Source organism: Lepidochelys olivacea (genome assembly GCF_965140295.1).
Source record: "Lepidochelys olivacea isolate rLepOli2 genome assembly, chromosome: 2".
Classification (NCBI taxonomy): domain Eukaryota; kingdom Metazoa; phylum Chordata; order Testudines; family Cheloniidae; genus Lepidochelys; species Lepidochelys olivacea.
This window is the reverse complement of record NC_140412.1, coordinates 120,693,681-120,720,115: the sequence shown is the minus strand read 5'-3', so window position 1 is coordinate 120,720,115 and position 26,435 is coordinate 120,693,681. Positions and strand designations below refer to the sequence as shown.

The 26,435-nt window shown below is 37.6% G+C and overlaps 1 protein-coding gene across 2 annotated transcripts in view; it reads left to right on the top strand.

Annotated features, from left to right (window-relative positions):
- Positions 1-26,435, top strand: part of EXOC2 (exocyst complex component 2) — a 185,358-nt gene that overhangs the window by 60,417 nt on the left and 98,506 nt on the right. For both annotated transcript variants that reach the window (XM_084618786.1, XM_084618785.1), the window contains exons 7-11: positions 2,336-2,416; positions 6,306-6,451; positions 6,557-6,638; positions 7,631-7,733; positions 11,308-11,426. In XM_084618786.1, coding sequence (XP_084474912.1) covers positions 2,336-2,416; positions 6,306-6,451; positions 6,557-6,638; positions 7,631-7,733; positions 11,308-11,426 — 531 coding nt within the window. The remainder of the gene's footprint in view (positions 1-2,335; positions 2,417-6,305; positions 6,452-6,556; positions 6,639-7,630; positions 7,734-11,307; positions 11,427-26,435) is intronic.

The window sequence follows — 26,435 nt, the reverse complement described above, 5'->3', positions numbered from 1 at the left end:
TTAACCCTATAAACATTAATTAATTTAAATTAATTTTGATTAATTTCAATTTTTTTTAATCTCTTGACAACCCTAATTATAATTAAGTTTACGTTTATGTCACGGAGGTCATGGACGTCACAGAATCCATGACTTCCAGAGACCTCCATGACATTTTTTGCTTCAGCCCCAGGTGCTGCAGGACTCTGGAGCTGACGGCCAGTGTGGCCCTGGCAGGGTTCCAGCGATAGGCGATAGCAGTAGCAAGTGACAGGGTGCCCCCTGCAAAGTTCTAGTGACAGGTGACAGACTCCTGAGGGGGCCCGCCTCAGGGTTCCAGGGACAGGTTGAAAGCCTTGCGCAGGGAGAGGGGGATGCCTTGGGCAAGCGGCTGGGTGTCCCATTTTCGCTTTGGGAAATATGGTCACCCTGCATCTCCCAGCTGCCATGGGCGAAGTGGGATCCCCAAAGCTCCCAGCCACCATGGTGATGGAGGAAACCATGGAGCCTCAGCAGCAGAAGTCACAGACAGATCACAGCTTCCGTGAATTTTTGTTTGTTACCTGTGACCTGTCCATGACTTTTACTAAAAGTAACCATGACAGAATCTTAGCCTTAATTATAATATAACTGTAGCTTCAATCTATTGTCATTTTCTGGGGTGTAATCCAGCCCACTGAATGGTTGTGTCTTTAAACCTGGGTGCCTTAAATGCTCTGCTGCTGTGCTCACAGCTAGAGTGACCAGATGTCCTGATTTTAAAAGAACAGTCCCGATATTCAGCACTTTGTCTTCTGTAGGCACCTATTACTGGTCATCCTACCTCGCAGCCCTGACACTAACAGCCAGGAGACAAGCGAGCACTGAGTGTCTGTGTGTTAAGCTGCTCTGGTCAGCTACTCTGATTCCAGCAGCCTGCTTGTTACATCCTAGCCATGCTCTGGTATACGCCAGCTTTGGTTACACCTGCCAAGGTGACCCCAACACTCCCCAGTCCTGCATTTTCCCAAACTACGTTCTGCAATGGCCAACCTCTTTCCTGGATCATTCAGAGGAATAATAAGGTTTGTTTGCTCCTCTGAAGAGACAAAATGCAGAGCTTATCACTTAAGTTGAAACACAGCACTGGGTTGATTTAGATTAAAAGTAAAGCAAGTTTATTAACAAAAGGAGATGGGATTTTAAATGAGTTCAGATATAAAGGATAGAGTTAGAAATGGTTACAAGCAAATAAAAGTAAAAAATGCTTTCTAGAAACTTAACAAAACTACAGTCTTGGTTCAGGGTAAGACTCCTACCACACTTCCTTCCAGCAAGATGGCTGACCCCACTTCACCTCACCTGCCCTTCCCCCTGTCAGAATCTAGTACAAAATGCTTGGTTCCTTTGTCGTCTTAGGTGAAAGCTAACTTGCAGTTCTTTGCCCCTCTCTTTTACAGTCCAGTGAACCTTTGAAATGGATTCTTCTGAAACTTACCCCTGCCGCTGCTTCCCCTCCCCCCGCCCAATAAAGTTTGTTCAAGATCTGAGGAAGGAGACATGTAGTCTGGGGGTGAAGGAAGTTCCATGCTGGTTTCTTCCCCCACTGGTGTTCGCTAAAATGTAAATTGATCTGTTCCTGCCCTCTCCATTGCAAATGAATGGCCACTTGACATGTGATTGCTAATCACCTGTGGTGACACCTGACTTGAAGTGCTGACCTATCCTTTGTCTGAGAGAAACCTGTTTACCCACGACCCAGACTTGTCTGGTAAACACATTTTAGTTCCACATTTCTTTCATATATGTATGGTCCCTTAGGAACTTACTGTATATACACCACACAAGAATGTTAGTGATCAGTGTGGTGGTAGTTTTCACATAACACACATGAGATACAGATTATAACATTAATGTATTGAGGTACTCTGAACTGGTCAGGTGAGCTGAAACTCATTACCAGATATCATTGAGCCTCTTGCATTGGGATGCTGTTAGGGTCACACCTACAAACTACATTCCAGTATCATGATAACATATAGCATTTATGTGGTATTTATATTTTCAAAATACTACATACAAAATTAATACTATTTTATAGCATTATCCTTGGGGGGACTGAGACCTGGAGAGATTAAGTGATTTATGCAACGTCACACAGTGGCAATGTAACAATTAGAATTCTGGAGTGTCTGGCTCTTCGCCCTGTGGCCCACTAGACCATGGTGCCTCTCATAACATTTGAGCTGCTTATGTCTAGCAAGAAATATAGCACTTAATTTAAAATTTTTGAGAAGCTGTTTTAAAGTGTCACGTTGATATAATGTATTCCCGTTGATTTAAATGATCTGCATTTTAACTAGACATTGTATTCCAGCAATCCATCAAAAACTGGAAGCGGATGGAACGGAAAAAGTAGAAGGATCCATGACGCAAAAACTGGAGAATGTACTAAACAGTAAGTTTTGTCCTCCCACCAGCAACTATTTATGGACGTCAGACTTTATGAAAGCTTTAATATATTTCTTAGAATTTGTTACACAGTAGAAAACAGTGAGTTTTTGTCCTGGCATTTATTCTTGCATAGTGATGATTTTTGGGACCTGATGCAGCATCCATTGAAATCCATGGGAACTTTGCCATGAACTTCAATAGGTACAGGATCAGATTTATGGTTAACAATGGGGAAGAAGGGGAGACTTTTAAGGTAAATATTGTTTTCCTGCTTCTAAAGTGACAAATCTTGGTTTTAAAAAGTATACACAAAAACGTTTTGAAAAATAAATGTGTATCTAGGACAATGAGTGGAATTAAATGCAATACATTAAAGCAGTGGCAGAAGAAAAATAGAGAGCTGCCACTGGAAATAGTGTTTACACTAGTAAGATTTATTTACAATACATTTTTTATTTGATATTCAGTCATTCAGACCACGTTGGGACTGGTACTCCTAAGTCACTTAGGCGCTTTTGAAAATTTCAACTACAACCTCTTTCCTGTTAAAGTATTCCTCATATTGTATGATTGAGTTGGGAGAGAGTTTTACATGCTTCACCAGATCACAAAAGTTACAGTTCCTAATTCTTGGATGTTTGCCAAGATAATTTTACTTGGTTTCATTGTGATTTTTTTCCACAGAGGAAGGGATGTTTCCCTTAGTGCTGTATCAATAAGCAGGGAATGACATCCAGATAACTGACTCAGTGTCTGAGAGCCTGAATGTGCTGTATGAAATCAGAAAAGTGACATGGAAGCAGATTTTTTTTTTAATCAGGATACTTTGGTGTGTGAATATACAATGATAGTGTGGGTAGGGGGAGAGGGAATAGTTTTTCAAAAAGTCCTCCACCCAGGCTCTATAATAGTACTTTTCATGTACACTGTTGTACATGCAGTTTTGCATGTAGCTTTTTTTTTCTTGGCCATGCAAAACCTGGTATTTGCAATTTACTTTCTGAACAGTTTGTGTCTACACATCTGTTTTGTTTTTTTTCATACGGGCAAAATGATACACTTAGGAAAACATGCATGTGCCAAAATTTTAGGCACAACCTACAATGCCATATACTTTACACCCAACCACATGTAAAGTCAGTGCAAGCTTTTTTTCTTTTGACCAAAGTAAATTTTTAAAATGTAAAAATAGTAAAAACACAGCAAAAGTATGCTGTATTTAGACTAATTCATGTGTCCTCTCAGGGACTGCTTGTGACGGACCTCTGATTAACAATAGACTATATGATCATTCTCTGGTTTAGCAAGTGGAGTTGAAATCTGTATGCAAGTCATGCAGTCCATCTTTTGCAAGCAAGCTTTTTAGAGTAGCTTGTGCCAGGCACTTCAGAATGGTATTGGCTTTTGCTTTATTGTGGAAAAGAATTGGTGGCTTTTCCACCCCTGTGAAGGTGGGCAAGTCATGATGGAGGCTGGATGGGCCAGGGCATAGACTTTAAAAAGAAAGAGAATAATGTTATGCAAAGAAACGATTATATTTACACATACAGTCATTTATTGTTCGGTGCAAAGGGATGGGTTTAATCAAGAATGGTAGCTTAAAAGAATTCAGTATATTTTAAAAGTTGTTTTCCTTTTATTGGTATGGTATCTACCTGATTGTCATTTTCTACTGTCCACATAAGTTTTTTATTTCCCAATCTGTCAGAGAAGGAAAACTGATAAGTAGTCACTACTTTACTTTTTGGTAAGAAGCACTTATGGACAAGGTGTCTGTTACACCTTTTTTAAGTATATTTCTTCAGTATAGGGCTTGATTCGGCACCCATTGAAGTCAGTGACAAAAATCCCATTGACTCAGAGGTCAAGATGTGAGGATTGTTTGAAGCTTAACCCTTTGGAGAAAAAAAAATATGTTTATAAGGTATATCAACTCCTTTTAAACATGCATCTGCCAGGCAATCTGAAATATGCCAATGTTTTTAATGGTTAAGAACACCTGGGGTCTGAAGCACTGGATTTTGCATCAGGTACAGTTGGAGGTGATGCACTCTTAAGTATTATAGGAGATTTTGTAATAGGTCATAAACAAAGGACAATGATTAACTTTTCAGTTTGTGTAACTAAAAAGAAACTTTTTCTTGCATAGGAATTTGATTTGATATTTCTCAAAAAATAATTTAAAAATAATCCATAGAAAAGAAATGCAAATGCCTTAAAATTGTGCTGAGGAATAATAAAGCATATTATTTCTTCAAGGATTTGAGTTATGGATTCTTTTAAACTAAAGACAAATATCCATGTGCAATTCTACAGTTGTTAGTCACCTTTTAAAGAAACTTCCTTATGTGTAAGTGAAAAATGCCTTGTGATTATAAATATAATTACCAGAAAATAATAAATGACTTGTTGCTTAACTATTAAGTGAATGTATAAGCAAGTTGTGATTTAAAATAAAACAGTGGTTCTTTTTATATACTAGAAAATATAACAAAACAGGCATTTGGAAAAAATCAAACTTTATCCAGTGTCGGTATTTAAGTGTCCAGTTAGATATTATGTTGTGGGGTTTTTTTTAATGAATTAAACTATTTTACATTAAATCACATGTAGTAGAAACGGCTGTCCTGAAAAAACAGAGATTTTTATGTCAGAGCTTCAAAATTTCAACAGTTTAAACATTATTTAGATTTAACAATTATTTTACAAAGACTACTTTTAACTTGAGCAGGCCACCCACAGTGTTGACTAGAGAAAATGGCATGCAAGCCACCCAGTGAGACTGATGTAATTTTTTCATCTTTGCTTAAAGTATAGTCACTAGACCAGATAATGTAGACACTTTTTACAGGCAGCGATCTAAAAGGCTAAAACAGTTCTTCTTTTTTCCTTTTGCCTAATTAAAAATAAGTCACAAGTTGAAAAATGTAAATATTTCACATCCCCTACTAATCTTCCTTAGTGTAACAGAAATTTTATTATTTTGTACTAAACAATTATGGGAAACGTTTTAGTACAAAATGATATAACACTTTGTAGTCTGATTGGGGAAAAATAATTTTATTCTCTTTAGAATGTGTTTTGATTGAAAAAAATTAATAAATGTTAATAGATTAATGTAGACATTCTTATTCACATAAAATTGTTAACATAGGGCTTTATCTGCCATCCAGTGAAGGGAATGAGAATTTTACTGTTGACTGCAATGCAAACAGGATCAGACCCTTATATAATGGTGTTCCAATAGTGGAGCTCTATATAATTGCTTAAATGTGTCTATAGTTACTATAAAGATTCATTTTTTAAAATGAAGCATTTTAATGCCAAAGATCTAAGGATATCCATCGTAAAAAAATTCTTAGTGGAATTCAAAAAAGCCCAAACTTGCTTTATATAGCTGTAAAGAAAAAAGAAAGAAACCGTCCTTCCCCCGCAATGCTAACTCTTGAAGCTAGGGAATTCAACAAGTATAATTTCATTATATTCTGTTCTAAAAAAGCCAGTCTCTGATGATCGAGTAGCCTAAAAGGCATAGATTAACTGTAAAATTTAGATTGGTGGCCAAAACAAACTATAAAATCACCACAGTGAAGTTAAGCACTTGAACTAGGAAAATGTGGTTGTTTTTAATTGTACGGAGGTCTCACCACATTAAAAAGCTAAGCGATCAGCACTGAAATAGTATTTCAGTAAATTGTGACGTGCTTAATATAGCTGAACAGAAATCATTAAAGTGTTAATTTGAGTTTATAGAATCAGCTGTAATTATTCACTACTTTATAATTAACATCCAGTATCCTTTGATAAAAAAGATTAGCTATTGAGGAATATATAGTGATCTTATTCTGCAATGATTACTTTATTTCCTTTTTTTTCTCCCTCCTTTAAAATAGGGGCAAGTAACACTGCAGATACCTTATTCCAAGAAGTGTTGGGTCGTAAAGACAAGGCAGATTCAACAAGAAATGCACTCAATGTCCTTCAACGTTTTAAGTTTCTTTTCAACCTTCCTCTTAATATTGAAAGGAATATACAAAAGGTACAGTGCATTTAAAAAATAAAGTACAAATGTGTTTTTCCCACTTAAATCAATCTACAATATCTTTTTATTGTGACAAATCTCCAATGTTCCTTTATTTTAAAGGGTGATTACGATGTGGTCATTAATGACTATGAAAAAGCCAAGTCACTGTTTGGGAAGACCGAGGTTCAAGTGTTCAAAAAATGTAAGATTTGGGTTCCGTTACTTTGACTCACTGCTGTTTTTTAACAGGAAAGATAAAGAACATGTAGCACCGTGAGAAGCCTTATGTGGGCTTCAGCTTCTGTTTATATGAAGCCCTCTTTAGAATTTGGAACAATTACTTTAAACAATATTTCTGGCAAGTTTTCCATCTGAGAGATACATATTACTTTGTAGTATATATAATAGGAGCCTGCAGCCAATTTTTTTTTTTAAAGGCTTAGTATTACTAGACATAAAACAGGTTTCAGTAACTACAGGATACAGCTTAGGGTGTCCCTCGCTTGGCATACTTGTGAAAAAGCTTCAAAGCCAAAGCTTGTATTTTTTGTAAAATTATTGTTTACAGAACTCTTTCAGATGTAAATTACAGTAAAGAGTACATATACCTTGCTTGAGTACACAAAGTGATTGTTTTGAATATCTAATTCAAAATTACAGAGTCTAGAAATTTCTTGAGAACAAAGATCCAATTCTACATAAAACTCGCTTATAACCTTTTTTTTAATTCTTAAAAAAAATCCATTTGAGAAGAAAATGAACAGAGAGCGTTGCCACCCATGTGGTGAAATTAGTGACATTGCAAAAACAAAACTAATCCAAATTGAACACAACAGTGAAGTTGTTAAGGAAATATTATATATGGTAGTTGGGGGGGGGCGCCTGTGGTTGCATATGTAAAAGGACAAGAAATCTAGGTTTTGACTCCTAATGTACAGGGAAATAGTGCAGGCTAGAATACTGAACATGGAGCTAACAAAGCAACTTCTAAATTTAATCCTCCAAGAAGAAACATAATAGTTTGGTGATATTTGAAGATTCATCTTGTAAGAACTGGTACAATTTAAAAACTTGTTAAAATTAATCAGTTTTATTCTAAAGCCATGAGATTTTTGCTGAGAAAATATTAAAATTTTCAGTTGACACTTCAGGCAAAGAAAGGTATATTGGAATTCTGCATTCCTTTTTTCATAGATTATGCTGAAGTTGAAACACGAATTGAAGCCTTAAGAGAACTTCTTCTGAATAAATTGCTTGAGACTCCATCAACATTACATGATCAAAAACGTTATATAAGGTGATTTTTTACCTAGTATCTTTGTCAAATATATTGTACATCAGATGCATGTCTGTGCATTTCCCAGATAATGCAATTAATATTTTATTACATTTTAAACACTGAATTTTTTCTTACAGAATTTGAGATTATCTTTTTCAGCCCAGGGCTCAAGTCTATGTAAATAATAGCAAGAATAAATTGTATTGTGTAATAAATGACACTCCTCTAGAATGAGAAATTTAATCCCAATGATCATTCATTAAATGGTTATTAAAAAGCTTTGAAACAAAGTTGTATTTATATCAAGATTCTGATAAAAACTATCACAGTATGAATCCAAACTGAAGGAGTCACTGATCTTAAAATGGATTCCATATTCATTAATAATAATCCATCTTGATTCGGCATGAAAAGGAAATTGTCTTGGATTTAGCAATACTAAAAAGTGTTCGTTTGGATTTCTGTTCAAAAGGTTTTACTTTTCAGATTATCGTTTTGGTTCTTTTACCACTGGTTCATATTAAAAGGAGTAATATTACATGGGCAGATAGATTGATTGGCATAGAAATTCCAAGGGTCAGTGACATTTTTCTACAACAGCATTCCCAAAGGGGGGAGGATATGCACAAGCTGATGTTGTGCATACCAGCATGAAAGTGTTTTTGAACTCCCCATACCAGCAGCCTTTTGCCAGTGCCACTCTATTTTGGGTAGGCTCTTAAATCCTCAGGAGAGGACTTGGGAAGAGCAGCAGGCCCTGTTCCCCTGCTGTAAACCCACTGACTCCTAGACACTGTGGGTGCTGCAACACAGTCTGCGGAAGCGAGCCTCCCAGCTCAGGTTGACACACTTGGGCTCATGCTACCATGCTAAAAACATGTAGTGACATTGTGGCTTGGGCTGGAACTCGGACTCTGAAGCCTAGGGAGTGGGGTGGACTTCAGAGCCCAAGCTACAGCTTCAAAACACTATCTACATAGCTATTTTTAGTGCAGTAGTAGTAGCCCAAGTCTGTCAACCCCAGCTGGAAGACTTGTTGCCGTGAGCCGTGTAGACATACCCTCCGCCTTGATACATAGGGCAAAAGCCTCACCAGCCACTTCTTGAGACAGTCTCGGAACCCCAGGATACCCACTGAAGAGAGCTCTGTGTGCACAGAACAAGCTACATAATTGGAGTTTTAAGCTCCGATTTAGAAAAATACTTAAGGAAGTGTCTAACTTTAATCATATGAGCCATTGAAGTCAATAGAACTACTTATGTGCTCAGAGATCTAAATACATTACTGAATTGGATCATTAGATGGTAAGTTCTTTCTTACGGTGACCAGTCTTCTTGTGTCTGAATTGTACCAACACACTTTTTGGGTGCTATATGAATAGTATGTTTCAGAGTAGCAGCCGTGTTAGTCTGTATTCGCAAAAAGAAAAGGAGTACTTGTGGCACCTTAGAGACTAACAAATTTATTTGAGCATAAGCTTTCGTGAGCTACAGCTCACTTCATCGGATGCATCCGATGAATTGACAAGTACTCCTTTTCTTTATATGAATAGTATGTAATTGCTATGTCAGTGTTTAAAGGAAGGGTCATGGAGCAAAGAAGTGTGTTCCTTTTATTATTATTTTTTAATAATATATAAAATAGTCTTGAAAGTTTAAAAAAAGTCTTCCTTAGAAAAGGGAAAGTCATGTTACTCCCTTTTTGGAGTGCTTCTTTGGAAGATACAGAACTATGTGTTAGGAGCTTTTTCATGCCCTCATTAAAGGGACAGAAGTGTTGAATCCTTAAGAATGGCCCTGCCTACATTAAGGAAACTTATACCAGCATGTCTACACTGATTTTAGTTACACATGTGGATACACCGCATCGGTGCAAAATGGGGCTTATTTCAGTCCTAGTTAATTTGATGTGTTACTAGCTGAAGCTGCACCAGTGCAAGCCCTGCTTGACCACAGGACACCGTGTTTATGTTAGGGGTTTATATGGGTGTAACTATAATGATATGGTCATACCAGGGCAAATTTCCTTAATGTAGACGGAGTAAAAGAGGGTTTTTTTCCTCCCAAGTGGTCTTAGTTACATAGATATTAAAACAAACAAACAAAAAACCCTAAGACTTTAAAATAGTCTGAATAAAAATCACTTATCCTCAGTAAATCGTTGATACGTTTGATGTTCTGTACAACCTGAGTATTTCAGTGGGAATGAGATCTGAAACACTACAAATTATCCTCCTGCTCCCCAAAACAAACACAAATGAATGCCTTAATCAAAAAGACACTAAAAGTGTGTCAACCCATTTTTATCTTTTTGTAGGTCATGTTTTAGACTAATATCTGCATCATATTGATCAAAATTCCCTTATCCAGTTAGTTAAACATCTTTCCCAAAGCCAGCAAAAGCTTTTTTTAAGTGGAAATGTTTTCTTAATTGAGTCAAATGCAGATTCAAGACCTTTTGAAAACTGATGAAGTTGAGCTCATGATTTATAAAGCTTACACAACTGCTCATTTTTAAAGAGTATCTCATCTGTCCAAATGATGAGCCCGCTTTGACAAAAACAATGTCTACATGTCTCAAGTACCACAGACAGTTCTTGAGAGAGTTGGAATTTTGCAATCATATCAATTAGCATTACTCAGATGTAATAATTTAGCTTTTGTGAAAGGGTTATGCACTTTTCAGTACTGCTTATGATCTTAAATCAGTGTATTTCATCTTGGGAATCGAGCATTGCTAAATCCATTCTGTGTTTAGGTAGTACAGTATAAGAAACTTTGTAGTATACAAAATAATATTGCTAATTGCTAATACTTAAGCACTTATCTTGAAGCACTTTGCCAGCTCAGTTATTCAACATGCTGCTGTTGTCATCACATACATTTGAAGGCCAATACTTTAGTTTCAGAATTGCTGGGCATGAACTTCTGCAGTCTCTATTTGTGCACATGCAGATGCAAGCACAGCAGCTGATTTTTTTCCCCTAGATACCTAGTGATGCGCTCCCCCTTTTCTAGAACTTTAAGGCCTTTTTTTCAAAGGAACCACATCTGGTCTCTATCACACCACACACACATGCTCTCTCTCAATCCACCCCCCCCCAATAATTCCTTCTTTACTCATCATTAATATTCACATTCAAGATTAAAGAGATGATGGTACAATCAGGATATAACTAGTGCAGGAAAATACAGTAGACTGGTGCTTATGATGTCAACAGTGGTTGCAACAAAAACACAGAGCATTGAACTAAGATCTTGACAGATAATTAAAGAAGGAACTTGGTTTCAGGTACCTTATTGGAGGAATAACTAAAGCTACATATTAATGTTTTGTTAACTATATGTATTCTGTCTATTTCTGTTCTTTTCTTTTGGTCAGATAAGGCTTTGCATCCACTAAATAGGAAGATAAACTGCAAACCTTGTTCTAGTTTTCAGTGTAAATGTCTCTCATTTAAAATTCTACTAGTTCTTTAGATTTTTTTCCCCCTAAGAAGTACAGAAAAGGGTCTTTATGATTCAACTTCGCTGTATTTTAAGTTTTCAATATGTCAAGTCTGAGTTGCAATCTCTGGACTTGGTTTTACAGGTATCTTTCTGATCTCCATGCTTCTGGGGACCCTGCGTGGCAATGTATTGGTGCCCAGCACAAATGGATTCTTCAACTCATGCACAACTGCAAAGAGAGTTACATTAAAGATCAAAAAGGCAAGAATGTTTTTGCATTTTACTGAAAGTCTTCGGTTTGACACATAAGGGTTTGACATGGTTTCTTATATTTTATTTGACAAGCTGTGGTGTATGTGAAATGTTTTGCTTTCTACCCTCTGTTTCACCAGTTTTACTTAAGTTGAGGTTGATTTTAAATATTAATTTGAGTGCAGTTCTCATACTCCAAACCTGTTATATGTAGTAAAACACAAGAGCAAAAGTTTGAACTAATTATTGTAACAACTTTTTACTTTACTTTAATGGCATTAAATAGTGAAAATATTATTAGGCTTCATCCATTCAGCTAAAGTTAGATCCAACCCTCAAAATATTTCTCCATGTAGGGTTTAATTCGCATTGATTTTTAATTGCTGAATACAGATATCCATTGTCAGAGTATATGCCAGTAATGCATGGATATGTAGGAGACCGGAGCATTGTGGAATACTGAATTTGCACATATATTTTTATTGAGACTCAGTTTAGAGGTCGGCAGGTTGGCTGCAACCTACTACAGTGTCTAAATATCCCAATTACTCAGTTTTACTAACAGGTTCATCAACTACTCAGTGATCTTCATTTTCACTGGTGTTTCTACTGGAAGTAATTGCTTTTATATATAGTGCTTCCAGGAGTTTTATCACCACAACTGCCAATTAACATCGTCTATTATTATAATATTCTTTCCAGAAAAACTAGTCATAAGGCTGGTATTGCAGAGTGTGAAACCAAAGAAAATTGTACCACACTTTGATTTGACTTGGAAAATTAACTATTGGCCAAATTTTAGTATCCATATAGTCATATGGATCCAACATATTGGATAGCATCTTTAATAAGATACTGCTCAAGGTAAGTATATCAACATCTGTCCCTCTTCTAGGCAGACAGATAACTCCCATGTTAATGTTACTCCATGCATATCCCAAACCAAAAGTATCTCTTCTTCGGAACCACAAGAATTCCATTGAACTGTATCCATTGTAGAAATGCTCCACAGAACTGGTATAGGACTCTTAGATGTGTTTCTCCTTCCAAAGAGGTTACCAGGCGAGATATAGGGTTCAGCAGGTACTTAAAGTATTGAACATGGTGAAGATAATAGAACCATGAATTCATGAAATCTGGTTAGAACAGGCACGGCATATACTTTTAGCCTCAGTCCACCCAGGCAGATGATACTGTGTGCCAGTATGCCAGCAGTGATAGCAGGGGAGATTTTCATTCAGGAATTCACCAGTTTAGGTGCAAAAAATAAACAAAGTAACAAGATCCACATAAAAATATAGTTGTAGCCTTTATTTTTCTCATCTCACCTGAGGACTTATTGAGAGCAATCATCCCTTAGCTTCTTACCCAGAGAAATAAAACAGGAAGATAATATGAGGTTGAGACTATTTTTTTCTGAAGCTTTCTAGAACCGTGTTTCTCAACGACTGATCTGTGGACCTGAGATCTCTCTGACACAGTTTAGGAAGGCAGCAAGCTGATCCCTGGTGTCAAAAAGGCTAAGAAACACTGGCTTGGAAGACTTAAAGACATGTTTAATTAAAAGTAATAGAAGATGTGTGTCCAAATTTCCTAGCTTGCCTCAAAAATCTTAACCTATGTATAACACTTCTCCTCCTTATTATCTGAATTGTTAAGGTGTGGGACTTACAGCAATTCACCCCCATCCCAGTGTTAATGTTAAGCAGTTTATTGTGTTAGCAGCCTTTCTGGGAATCAAACCGGAGGAATTTATGTAACTTTAGTTTGCAAAGCACATACATGTATTCATGGATGGAACAAGCAATACATATATTAAATGAGCTTAAATGAATGTGATCAGAGACGTAAAATAGATTAAAACACACTATAATAAATGTCTTTCAAGCAGGAAGTGTGTCTTCCTATTCTAGGTGTAAAATTGATTATGCATGAAACTGAGAAACCTAATCAACCAATAGAAATAGAAACGAGGCTTTTGACAGAAGAAAGTTATTTATGTTTATACTGCATTCAGAGGCCATTTTGTAAGTGAAGTTGGTAACAGATTTTCAGACTGCAGTATTCTATTAAAAGCTCCCTTTTCCAATAAAGATTCTTTTGTATATCAAGTGTTTGGCAGCAGAGGTGGGTCATGAGGTTGATATTTTCTTGAACACTATATTAGATCTTTCTTGAGGTTTCAATTTTTAACAGGCATAGCATGCACTTATCCTAGCAGATGGTGCTCTTCATATTGTAAACATTGGGATACAGAGCTGAAGATTACTACTGCACCTTAAGCACACCAACATTAATCATTGGATATTCCAGACTGTTCTTCCAGTGACTGATTATAAAACACAAATTTGATACGTAGATTTAAATTGAACCAGGATTGACTATGTTAAAACGCCAGTAAATATACCTCAAATACCAGTAGGAGGGACAGAGAGACGTGAGTATGATGTATTTCCCAACTTTTTAGTGAGTTAGTGTCACAAGCAATTTGCAGCTAAACTGTATCTGTTTCAAAGCAGACCAGTGCTCTGGATTGTTACACATGAAGAATTTTCTATTGCCTTAATACAAGTCTAATTCATCTCTTAAATTCCTGTGAAACAGGTCCAAAATTAGACCAAAGCCTTTGCTTTTCCTGCCAGGAAAGCCTTTGGTTAACCCCCTGCTGACATCCCCAAACAGGATTTTTAGAGGTGATCATCAAAGATGGTTGGGGTTTTGGTTTGTTGCGTTTTTTTGTTCGGGGGTTTTGGGGTTTTTTTGGCAAGTTGTGGTGTATGCTGCGGAAATAGTTTAACACTACAATTATTTGCTAAATGCCCCAGTTAACAAGGATGAGCAAGACATTTAGCATGTCCGTTATTCTATGACCTGTCCACAATGTGGATTTTTCCTATTTCAGCTATTGGTGATCAATCACCAGTGTATTTGAGCCAATAAAAACCTGTAGTGCATGGACAGTGTCAACTGCTATAAGAGCTCCTCGTGTGTAAATACTGGATTTGCCTGTCTGCACTAGGGAATTCAGTGGTGCAGCTACACCAGCCGGGCCACTGGTGGCTGTAGTCAGGACAATTCTCCGATGTAGACAAGGATTATATTTGCTTCCCCACTATGCATGTATTTTTTTTTAATTTCCCTAGAGTTGCCCTGACAGTCTACCTTGCTGTCAATTATAAGAATCTCAAAGCCTCTACTAAGCATAACTAGAGAAGGAAGTTAGTCATAGATGCTCAGGTAGTTGACTTTTTTATTGTATGCTGTAGTTTAAATAGATATTTAAATATTATTTTGTATCCCAAATGAGAGTGGAGGATTCACAACAGTACCATCATCAGAAAAAAAAAAAACTCTCTTTACTTGGGCACTGCTGGATGAGCTGCATCCTATAGTAATGGTTAGTGGTAGCTAGAATGCGCTAGAATTCTGAGCCAGCACAGCAGAGCGCAGAGCTTGCAAATGCAACTTTGAAGTGCTGAAAGAGGGAAAAGATGGCAAGCTTAGAATACTATATAGGTCCTGAAGTTTACTCCTGGAATTTGTAAATAGGGCTAATTAAAAGTCCTGCATATTTCATATGTGCTCTGATCTCTGCTCAAATTGTGAATTTATGTATTTTACTGTCCCATTGAAATTAAAAGTTATGTCAGGCTCTGAACTGTGTAAAACTATTTAGCAGCCTGACACGGATGAAGAAGCTGACAACTGAGATAGCAAATCAGTTGCAATAATTAAAGAAATCTTTTGACGGGAGGGGTCCAGGCTCCATACAAACGACACAAATCTGGTGATTAGGTAAATGGTTATGTTTATTTTTCTGAGGCTGGAGATAAGGGGAACAATGAGGGAAAGAGAATCTTAACAAAATATGTGGGGGAAGGGAGATTTCTAAAGTACTTGGGTGCATTTTTGAGTTCATTTCTCAGAAATGATGTTCACATGGAGAACAAGAACATAAATAAATCCATGCAAATTAATGGACTAATCTTTCATGGCTGGCACCATCACCAGTGCAACCTTCACAGCAGGCTTACAGAGCTGGGAAGCAGATTACAGGAGGAGATGACAGCACTTCTCTGCTCCCTCTCCAACACTTAAAGACCAGAACCAGTGCCCTCTATCTCAGTTGAGGAGCAATTATAGATGCACGAAACAATGATCCTTATCCTCAACTGAACCCAACAATGATATTCACTCCCACCAGGTACTAGAGCATTGTCTCTACTACCAGCAGGTAAGACAGTTCTTGGAGATCAGAACTTCCCCTTTGCCCTCTCAAACCAAAGTAAGCTTGCCAACCACCCGTCCTTCTACTGCAAGGAACCACAATTCTCATCAGCCTATGTTCCCCCAACACTGATCAGATGCTAATCCTCAGGCATAACTGATGGCGTGGATAACGGACACTGCATTAAGCCCAGACACATCTTCCGCCACATTTCCAGTGCACATCACCAATGTTCACAGCAAACCTGTGTCTGATGAGGTATGCAGCTAGAAGCTAGTGTAGGTAGTACAAGAAATTATTAGAATCCAACATAAAAGCTTAACAGCGTAACAGTGGATGAGACCAAGAGACTACCCTCCTCCTCACCACGCACTCTGAAAAATACTAGGCCATGGAACTTTTCCAGATGGTGAGCAACATACTTCAAATTATCTTTGCCCAACTGCAGAGCCTGGTACAATGACAAGAACCCATGACTCTCATTAACAGAGTTTTGTACAGCTGTGGAAACAGTTTCTGAAAGCGCTGAGAGATGTCCAAATTGTCAGGTGCAAGGTTTACCCATGTTTTTAATGACTAGTGGATGCACATGAAGGTCGCCTTTTGCCTACAACTGAACTGAGACTGTCAGTGCCTCCATCAGAAGGGGAAAATCTACTGATCACCTTGAAAACATAGAATAATCCAATTTGGTACTCAAGAATTCAAAAATGAATAGGAGGATAGATACTTAGGCACTTTTGAAAATTCCCCTAGGCACCTATCTTCATCTTTAAGCACCTCAAGACCTTTGACAATCTGGCCCTAAGTGACTTGCCCATCATCATGTAGGAAGTCTGTGGTAGAGCAGTGACTTGAACCCAGCTCTCACAGATCCTGGATTAATGCCCTAACCACTGGAGTGTTGTTCTTCTCACCTCATGCCCACAAACAAAGTCAACCTCTTCCAATAAGTTTTCAGAGATAGGAGGTAAACATGGAACTATGCCCCTGCTAATACCTTTTAGACTCATTAGGAACTTTTGGCCCAGTTGCCCATCAAGGTCGTCTTATCTGCTTGTGAAGTCACTTATTCCTCTGACAGATTTGTACTTAAATTAACCTTCTGGGCAGTCAAAGCCTATATGTTTGCTAGGCTTTTGAGAAGGGGTGATGATTGGAGAGGTTTGGATTTATTTTATTATTTTCATGATTTGAAAAGTTCTCTCTCTGAAGGTGGGATGAGCAATCCTTTATATTTGTATTTTTTATTTTACATTTACAGAATAATTGCCCAGAGCATTGGATGGACCCTTTTTATAAATCTAAATAAATACTTGTAGCACTGCATCAGGCCAGTGATTTGTCGAAAGACCGATTTTAGGTAGAGCCAAAGTCCCTCCCTTCAATTAGTTTATAGGCTCATCTTACCCAAGGAAGATTCTCCAAAATAGAGAGAAATAGAATTATAGGAGGCTTTTAATTGCTATTTGAATTTAAAACCTGCCTTGTGAAAAGCACTGTGAGATCTTAATGTCCGCTCAAAGCGGACAGGACTTGCATATCTTCTGAAAGGCACCTACCTGCACAGTAAACTGTATAGTACTTGATTTTTCACTTTGGGCTGGATAGTCTGCTTTGATCCTACTGTGATTTGGAGGAGTCTAGGTATTTTCAAACCTGGTGCTTAGACACCTTAGTTATCCCCTGCCTCTAAAACAATATTTATTTAAATGCATTTGGCCACTCCTTTACCATTTGGCACTTTTTTTGGTTTTTCACTACTTTTTTAGGCTTCTTGTAGTCAGACTCACTGTAGTACACAAAAGGGATATTATAATGAAGTAAATTGGCAGGCAAATAAATAAGCTTTAGTTTAAAATTTGCCTAGGGGCACCAGGAGCAGTGCCAAAATACAGTGAGTACTGGGATTTCTAAAGTGAATATGAGGGAAAGAAACCGTAGAGATTAAGAATATTTTCTACGTGTCTGATAGTTATTGCTGGATCTTTCAGAGTAACAGCCGTGTTAGTCTGTATTCGCAAAAAGAAAAGGAGTACTTGTGGCACCTTAGAGACTAACCAATTTATTTGAGCATAAGCTTTCATGAGCTACAGCTCACTTCATCAGATGCATACTGTGGACACTGCAGAAGATCTTTGCTATTGGTTATGTGGGTCTTGTGATCCTGTGAGCTAAAACAGGGAAGGAACCTAATGTTATCTTAAATCACTGTAGCTAATATCTTCATTTATCAAAATATCTTCACATAAGATGTTGTTCAGTATTGGAGCAAAGATATAACCATTTTTCCAACCCCTAAAATAGAGTCTTATGAAAATGCTAAGACAATTATAGCGTGAACTGCCTGCTGCAGTATGGGGGTGTGTGGTTGCTATATAGATCCTGTCTACGTTGTGTGTTGGTTTTTTTAACAAAGTAAACACATTATCTATCTTAAAACAGAATAATGTATCACTTTTAGCCATTTTTTTTAATGCTAAAATTTGTATCATTTTGGCAGCACTTTTAGTATGGTGCTCAACTGTGGGTGCTGTCTTAAGGATATATGTTTTCTTTTGATGCCAGAATAATAGCAGCTGTACATAGTGTGAAGGAAGGAGGCAGATGCTTAGACCACTTTGCTCTTTCTTCTGTACCATACTAGAATTCTCTTCACCTTGCGATGAATGATCTATCTTTGTTAGAGCAGACAGGCCAGCAAGGCTTGTGTCAAAAGGGCCTTTTCAATTTGTTATCCTAGCAGCTGGTTCTCTTCTATTGCCTTCACTTACTGTACATCTGGAAGAAGACTTCTTGCAGCTGGGAGCCATTTCATGTGTAAACCATATCCCCTGTCCGTTGTAGAAATACTCTTTTGACAGTGAATGTCCAGCAAAACTCTTAATGAGTTATTAATTAAGAAATTAAAATATTACAGAGTTTGACATTGGGCTGTTGTTTTTGTTTTGTTTTGGGGTTTTTTTTTTATTAAATGTTAGTCCACTGTTCACACTTACTGCAGAAATTTGCGAGGGGAGGAAGGAGAATTCCTTTATATATCAGTTTAAATTGTTTAAACCTATGTTGCAGGCAGTAATGGTCTGCCAATAAAAAGAAACAATTAGATCAAGGCGAACATGTACAAACTGGGGTGAAGTGCTGGCCACATTGAAATCAATAGTAAAAGTCCCATTGGCTTCAGTTTCTAGAATTTCCCCCAGTGCCAAAATTAGTCTCCTAAATCCTTATTTAGGTGACTAAATAAAAGTGGGCTGACTGTCAAGGATGCCAAAAACTTCAACTCCACTAAAATAGACCAGTAAAAACAAAGTCACTTTTATGTAGGTGCCTAACTCTAGGTACTGAGTTTTGAAAATGAAAAATATTTGTGAAGTTCTTATTTGTTATGCCAAATCTGTTTTCTTTCTGTATACAAATTGCGATTTTAAATATAAAACCTTTTTGCACCATTTATTTTTAAACATATTCCAGAAATATCAGTAGTTGTGATATATGAGAACCCCAATCTACTAAATGCTAGTTTTTCCTGTTTTGTTTGAATGGAATGTTTTGTATTTTTACTTACTGACCATCTGAAATCTGTCATAGTTCTAAATATATATGAGAGAGTATTGAGAGCAAACAAAACAGAGTAACTTATCTCTTGATACAGGTTAATTTGAAGGGAATTTGTACTACTCCCTTAATTTCTTGCCTCAGCAAATTGAAATTCTTCTATGCGGTGTGCTTGAAAGGAATCCTATCCTGGTTGTGTCCGTGCAGGCTCCAGGCACTGCATGTTTGGTCAACAAGCAACAGTGGGTGGTCGGGCTGTAGCACAGGACAAGGGCCCGCTGTGCACAGGAAAAAATGTTCAAAGGTGTTTAAGGGTGGTAAGGAAGTCTGCCGCCCTTCAGAGAGTCCGGAGGCTATAGATCAGTATACCCTCACACTGTTGTGGCCTGTGAGAAAGCTTGCTATAAGAGACATAAAGGATGAGAAAATACAGTAACTATATTCACCTAGTTACACATGTGCAGAGCCCTCTTAAATTTTACACATATTCATACCATATATACAATAGTCTGTTGTTTAAGTATAGTCTGGCATTTTGGCTTATAAAGGAAAATTAAAAGGAGGACTTGTGGCACCTTAGAGACTAACAAATTTATTAGAGCATAAGCTTTTGTGAGCTACAGCTCACTTCATCGGATGCATACAGTGGATCCGATGAAGTGAGCTGTAGCTCACGAAAGCTTATGCTCTAATAAATTTGTTAGGTTCTAAGGTGCCACAAGTACTCCTTTTCTTTTTGCGAATACAGACTAACACGGCTGCTACTCTGAAACCTGTAAAGGAAAATTGTAATTCTTCAGATTGAAAAATTACTAAAACTGAGCTGTAACATGTCTCATTAGAAGTTGCTTTTTCAATCCAAGGAGAAATAATCCTCAATAGAGCCAAACTTCAATCAATACCTCTTCTGAAATCCTTTTAAAGAATTTTAGTTGAATTTTACTTGAATGACATGCCTGGTACAGTTTGATTCAGAAATGAGGCCCCATTTAAAGGTGGCTCAGAGACAAAATCTCATTGTTTATAGAGAAAAAGAACAAATAAAGTCAAGGTACAGAGAATTTTACGAAACAGATGTATGCTGTAGAATAGTTTCACAAATAAGTTTTAAAATACAGAAATTAAGTAATTGTTTACAGGGTTTAAATTGTTGACCAGTTTGTAGACTACAGCAAAACTACTTTTTAAGTATATTGCCTGTAAAGCTTCAAAGAATTTACAGATAGTAACATGCTGGATATACAATATATATGCATAATCCATATTGCGTACTGTATGTAAATGTGTTTATATAGCATATACATATATGTTAATATAGAGAGAGAAAATTCTTCTCCCAGTTATAGGAGCATGCACAGAAGAATATATTCATAATTACTTACTATATAGTAAGTGTATGTCTAAGTGTAATAGATGTCCTCACAAGACATACACTTGCTTTATATGCAAGGGCCTGATTTTGAGAGGTTCTGAGCACAGACAAAGTGTGGGTAAATCTCAAACGTAGCCATTCTAATATTCATATGTTATGCCACTTTATCACTGTAAATATAGGTGATGTAAAATACATATTATAGTATATTTTATATTCAAATAGCATAGGAAAATATTAAAAAGTGACTTTAAAAATCCTGGAGTAATTAATATAAAAATCTTCAGTTACAAATTCTGCTTTATTTTATCTTTTCATGGTTTTACAGTTGTAGATATAAAAAGGCTTTAATTACATTTGCAGTCTGTTAGCTTGGATGGGTAGGTGGGGAGAATGTAGTAAATTTTAATTTAAATCTTTATTTTTCTGTGTTCCTGTAGTTAAATATACAATTTGGCACTGTAGTCACTAACAAATATGCTCTACACAGATAATATGTTTTGGAACAAAATATTTCTGTGCCATCAAAGATGTGATACATTACATTAAAAAAAATTGTATGTCAAGAATGTGTATTTATGCTGCATATACACCAGCTAAAACCTGTTCCTGCAATGCGAATCCCTTAATTTCTTGAAATTCAAATATAAGATACTAAGAATCTCAGGTTAAAAATTGTAGAATGTGTGTGAAAAAAGTAAACTTGTAATCACAGTAATTTCTTTTGGGGTTTTAAATATTTACTGAACATTAATATCTCCATTCCATACTTTGCTCTTAAAATAATTCATTGTGTTATATTCCATGGCTAACCTAGTACTTGTGCTCCTAGAGAGGAGTTGAATATGGAAGAAAACTTGTTTGTAAGTTAACTTCCACTTTTCAAGATTTATGTTGAGTATGCAGTCTTCAAGCGCTATCTTCTGGTCAGTTCAGAGCAAGATCGGCTTTGCTAATGTACTCCAGATGTTTATTAGTCCTGGAGGTATATGTGTTGCTGTTGTTCCCTGCTGCTCTGTTATACTTGCTTATAATGTCAGACAACCAATTAAGAAATTAGTTCGTGTTAAACTTTCTTTTCCTGGTACCACTGCAACCTGATGATGTGGTTTCTAGAGGAACAAGAGAGTATTCTTTACACTATCTTCTATTGGTGAACAAATAAATCATTTGGGTTTTTGTAGTGTATCAGTGGCAATAGAATTTTACAACTTTCAACCATATCTGTGTAATATCAGGCACACTATTTTAAGTGAACTTGCCCAAAGATCATTTTGCAAATGGTCTGTTTTTCTTAACTAATTGTGCCAATTGAATAAGCATTGTCATTTTTAGAGATTACCTATTTACAAGAAATTCCTCACATTTACAAGGTGTGTGGATGGTGAGGGCAGGAAATCTATTTCAATATGTTAAAGCATGGAATTTTCACTTTCTCCTGTATATGAAAAAGTGGTTTCTGTGTTAGAGAAAACAGTGTTGCTTTGTAATATATTTTTTAAATTAAGTTTAACTGGAAATATTTATGCCAACTAAATTACTTTGAATTGTCTTACCTTCTTTTTCTTGACATTTCATAAATTTTTTATTTGTTTGAATCCTAGAAGTAATGTCAATGGAAAAGCTTATACCGATACCAAAGAATTATGTTAAACTTTTAGAATTTCACGCCTTCTGTGTTATAGCCTACCTCCTTTGGCCTTGGGGAAAAATGTATTACATAATTTGTACTTGCCCCTTTATATTGTTTGGGTTTTCATTCTGTGTGAGAGAGTAAATTCACCCCATTCAGATTATTTAATTCCAAAAATGTTACTAAAATGTTGTTATAGATGTCAAGTTTTTCTAAAATTAGAATATTTGGGTATACCTTTTAAAAAAATAATAGGCATATAAGTTGTGAATGCAAAAATTTAATATCCAGGGACAGATCTTTATTGTCTGTGCAATTGCATATTTTACATGCACAATTTAACTGTTTGCATTTACATTGTACATGCCTATTTTAAAAATGTTTGCTCTTGTATCAGACATATTTGGATACAAGAATTACTGATCTGCCAGGTCGCACATGAGAATAGCCAATTACCAACCCATGCTGGAGAAACAAGATTAATTAAATTATGATAACATCTCTAAATTTTCTGATCAAATCTTACAGCAGGGAAAGAAAGTGTTTGATTTCAGAGAAGCAATTTGTAGCACATACTTCTAAAAAGGCAACTCTTGATGTATCTGATACCGTCTCCAGGTCCATGACAAATTTTGTTGCCATGAGAATGTCTTACTGGCTACATGTGTCCAGCATATCTTAGGACTTACAAGTTACCATAGAGGGTCTGCATTTTGAGGGATGTGACCTGCCTTTTGATAAATGTGACATATTCACTTAGAAAATAGATGAGGCCTTACTTTCCTAAAATGACTTGTGAGCAACTCTGAGATTTTCAGGGGGTGTACACCTGCTTTGACAAGGAAACTAGCTAGGCCTCAGTCTTACCCTAGGAAGTCTTATTGCCCTAAACACAGACATTCTGTACCTCCAAGAAAGCGTCGACGAGGAAAACATTGACTTGCCATGCATAATCTTCACACCTGACAGCATTCTCAAGGCAGCAAATTTTATTCTTCAGTTGGAGCTGTGAATGACTTCTAATAGATCATCTTATTATTTCAGCCCCATTTGGAGGCCATCTCTTTCCTTTTCATGGGGTTTAGAGTACCATAATGATAGACTGTTGGGCTACGGAGGTAGTAGAAGTGGGATATTCCATTCAGTTCCACACTTTCCTCATCCCTTGTCAGAGACTCCTTATGACGTCTATCTCTTGGACCAGTAGAACAAGTCTCACCATAATTTACAGGGAAGGGGTTACATTCTCACTATTTTCTGATACCAAATAAAAATGGAAAATGGCGCCCAGTTCTGTATTTGAAGACATCAGAGCAATTTCATCAGCAAATTCAGGATAAGGATGATAATTCTAGCTTCTGTGATTCCCTCCCTAAATCCACAGGACTGGTATGCAGCTCTCAACCTTCAGGATGCTTATTTCTATATAGCCAGCCATCCCGCCCACCGAAGAGATCTAAAATTTCAAGTATGCAACTACAATTACCAATTCAGGGTTCTGCCATTTGGACTATCAGTGGCACTTGGGGTATTCACCAAATGTCCAGCTATAGTGGCATTTTACCTGAGAACGTAGGGAGTCATAGTTTAGCCATTTGTGGGTCACTGGCTTACTCAAGGGAAATCTCATCAAGCTGCTGATTCTGTTGAGCAGATTCTCTGTCTCTTTGTCTCTCTAGGACTTAGAGCCAATAAGGAGAAATTGCTCTTAGTTCCCACTCAAAAGGCATGTCTACACTACTGGCTGGATCGACAGCAATCGATCCAGCGGGGGTTGATTTATCGTCTCTAGTATAGACACAATAGATCAAATGCCAATCACTCTAGCGTCAACTCTGGTACTCCACCTCAACAAGAAGCACAAGGGGACTTGATGGGAGAGTGTCTCCCATCAACTCCGCAGTGAAGACACCACGGTAAGTAGATCTAAGTACGTTGACTTCAGCTACGTTATTCACGTAGCTGCAGTTGCCTAACTTAGATTGATCTCCCCCCATAGTGTAGACCAGCCCAAAGAATACAGTTTGTAGGGGTGTAGTCTTGGACGCAGCCACAGCAAAAAGCTTACTTACCTCAAAGAAGATTCTGCAGCATAGTAGAGAGTCAACTGCAGGTACATCCTTCAACATCTGTGAGAACTTGCTTCAGGCTTCCAGGGTACATGATCTTCTGCACTTACATAACTCAGCATGCCAGACTTTGTTACATGAAAGAATATTTGAAGTCAGTATATCCGCTCATCACCTATCACCTAGAGAAGAAGTTGCAGGTCACCCTAGAAATCCTATTGTCCTTAAACTGATGGAAGGATTCTGAAAAGCTTTGCAAGGGAGTACGCTTCTCTGCACTGTTACCATCTAAGACTCTAGAAACAAATGCCTCCAATATAGGATGGGGAGCTAGACAACTCACAGACTCAAGTCCTCTCATCTCATCAGGAAGCTCATCTTCATATAAATGTTCTGAAACCAAGAGCAGTTTAATCAGGCTTGAACTGCATTCCTTCCAGTTCTCAGAGGATTATCTATTTAGGTCTTCATATGCCCCAATGAGGCAAACCAGATTTAAGGGCAGTCTGAGTAACCATGATGATTTTAGAGCCCTTTGCTGATTCGAGCTTGAAACAGAAAGTTAGTCTTAACCTTAACTATAGTAGACCTGGCAGTCTGCTATAATTTGGTAGCACCCACTTCTGTTAAATTAGTCACAGTGGAATAAGTATGGATAAGCACTTAAAGAAGAAGAAACAGTTCCTTATCTTACAGTGACTGTGGTTCCTCGAGATGTGTTTTCCAGGTATATTCCATGGCCTGCCCATCTTTCCCACTGCTACAGAGTCATAACACCTGGATTCTGTAATGGTGAAGGAATTGAAAGGTTTTTTCAAAGATCATGTCAATAGTAGCGGTGCAGCTCCACAGGCAAAGTATTTTAGTGTTCCCTTCCCTAGATTATTTGCTACTGCAGTGTTGCTCCCTGGAACTAACTTCACATGCAACTTCCAAAGCCATGAAACTCTTCCTCAAATTGGGCCTACAATTGAACATTCAAAAATCCCCTGAAACCCCTGTGCAAAACTTAGAATTCATAGGAGCTCATCTCAATTCAGTAATGGCAAGAGCCTACCTTCCCATCTCACAGATTTGTGGCTCTTTCCAACATAACCAATACAATCCAGCTCAGCCCTCAAACCCCGGTCAAGAATGGTCTTCAGTTGTTGGGGCATGTGGCAGCTGGTACCTTCGTTGTAGATCACACAAGACTACCTTCAGGGGTGTCTCAGGACTGTTTATTCATCAGACACAGTTTAAATATTCTACTTTCCATACCCACCTGCATAAAGGAATCCCTCAGTTGGTGGAAAGACCATTACAATGTTTGAACAGAAGTCCCCAAAGGTCATATTAATGATGGATATATCCTTGCTAGGGTGGGGAGCACATCTGGACACTCACAGCCCAGGGCAAGTGAACCTTGCAAGAAACCACTCTACACGTCAATCTGCTGGAACTCAGAGTGATCAAATACGCCTGTCTTCAGTTTCTACCAGTAATCGGGGCAAGTACGTAAAGATCTTGACAGACGATATGTCACACATGTTTTGTATCAACCAATCAACCAGCAAGGAGGAGCAAGAGCCCCTCTCCCCACTGCGCCCAGGCTCTTGAAGTTTGGAATTTGTGCATATCCACCTGTATATGCAATCAGATCGTCATCACAGCTGCCTATCTTCCAGGGGTTCAGAGTGTGACCATGTATACACCCAGCAGGTACTTCTTCCAAGACCACAAGTGGGAAGTAGATTCCAGCATGTTTCTCTACATATTCCAGCAGTGCCTCCCCCAGTAGACTTATTCATCACAGCGATTAACAAGAGATTTGCCAAGTTTTGCTCCAGAGGTGGGCTGGGTCCCCAATCCCTAGGGGATGCTTTTCACCTTCACTGTTCACTGGATCTACTGTACACTTTTGCACCAACTCCTCTAATAGCCAAAGTTCTACTCAAAATAAAAAAGGACAAAGCCAGAGTCATCCTAATAGTTCCAACCTGGCCCATACAAACATGGCTTCCTTACCTGATACAACTGGCCATTTGCTCACCAGTCACTCTCTGGGAGAGCCTTTCCTCATCTCCTCTCCCAGGAAAGCAGAAAGATCCTTCACCCCAGTCTCAAAGCATGATTGGTCAATGGTTCATGGGGTTAGAAATGACCTGCTCATAAGAGT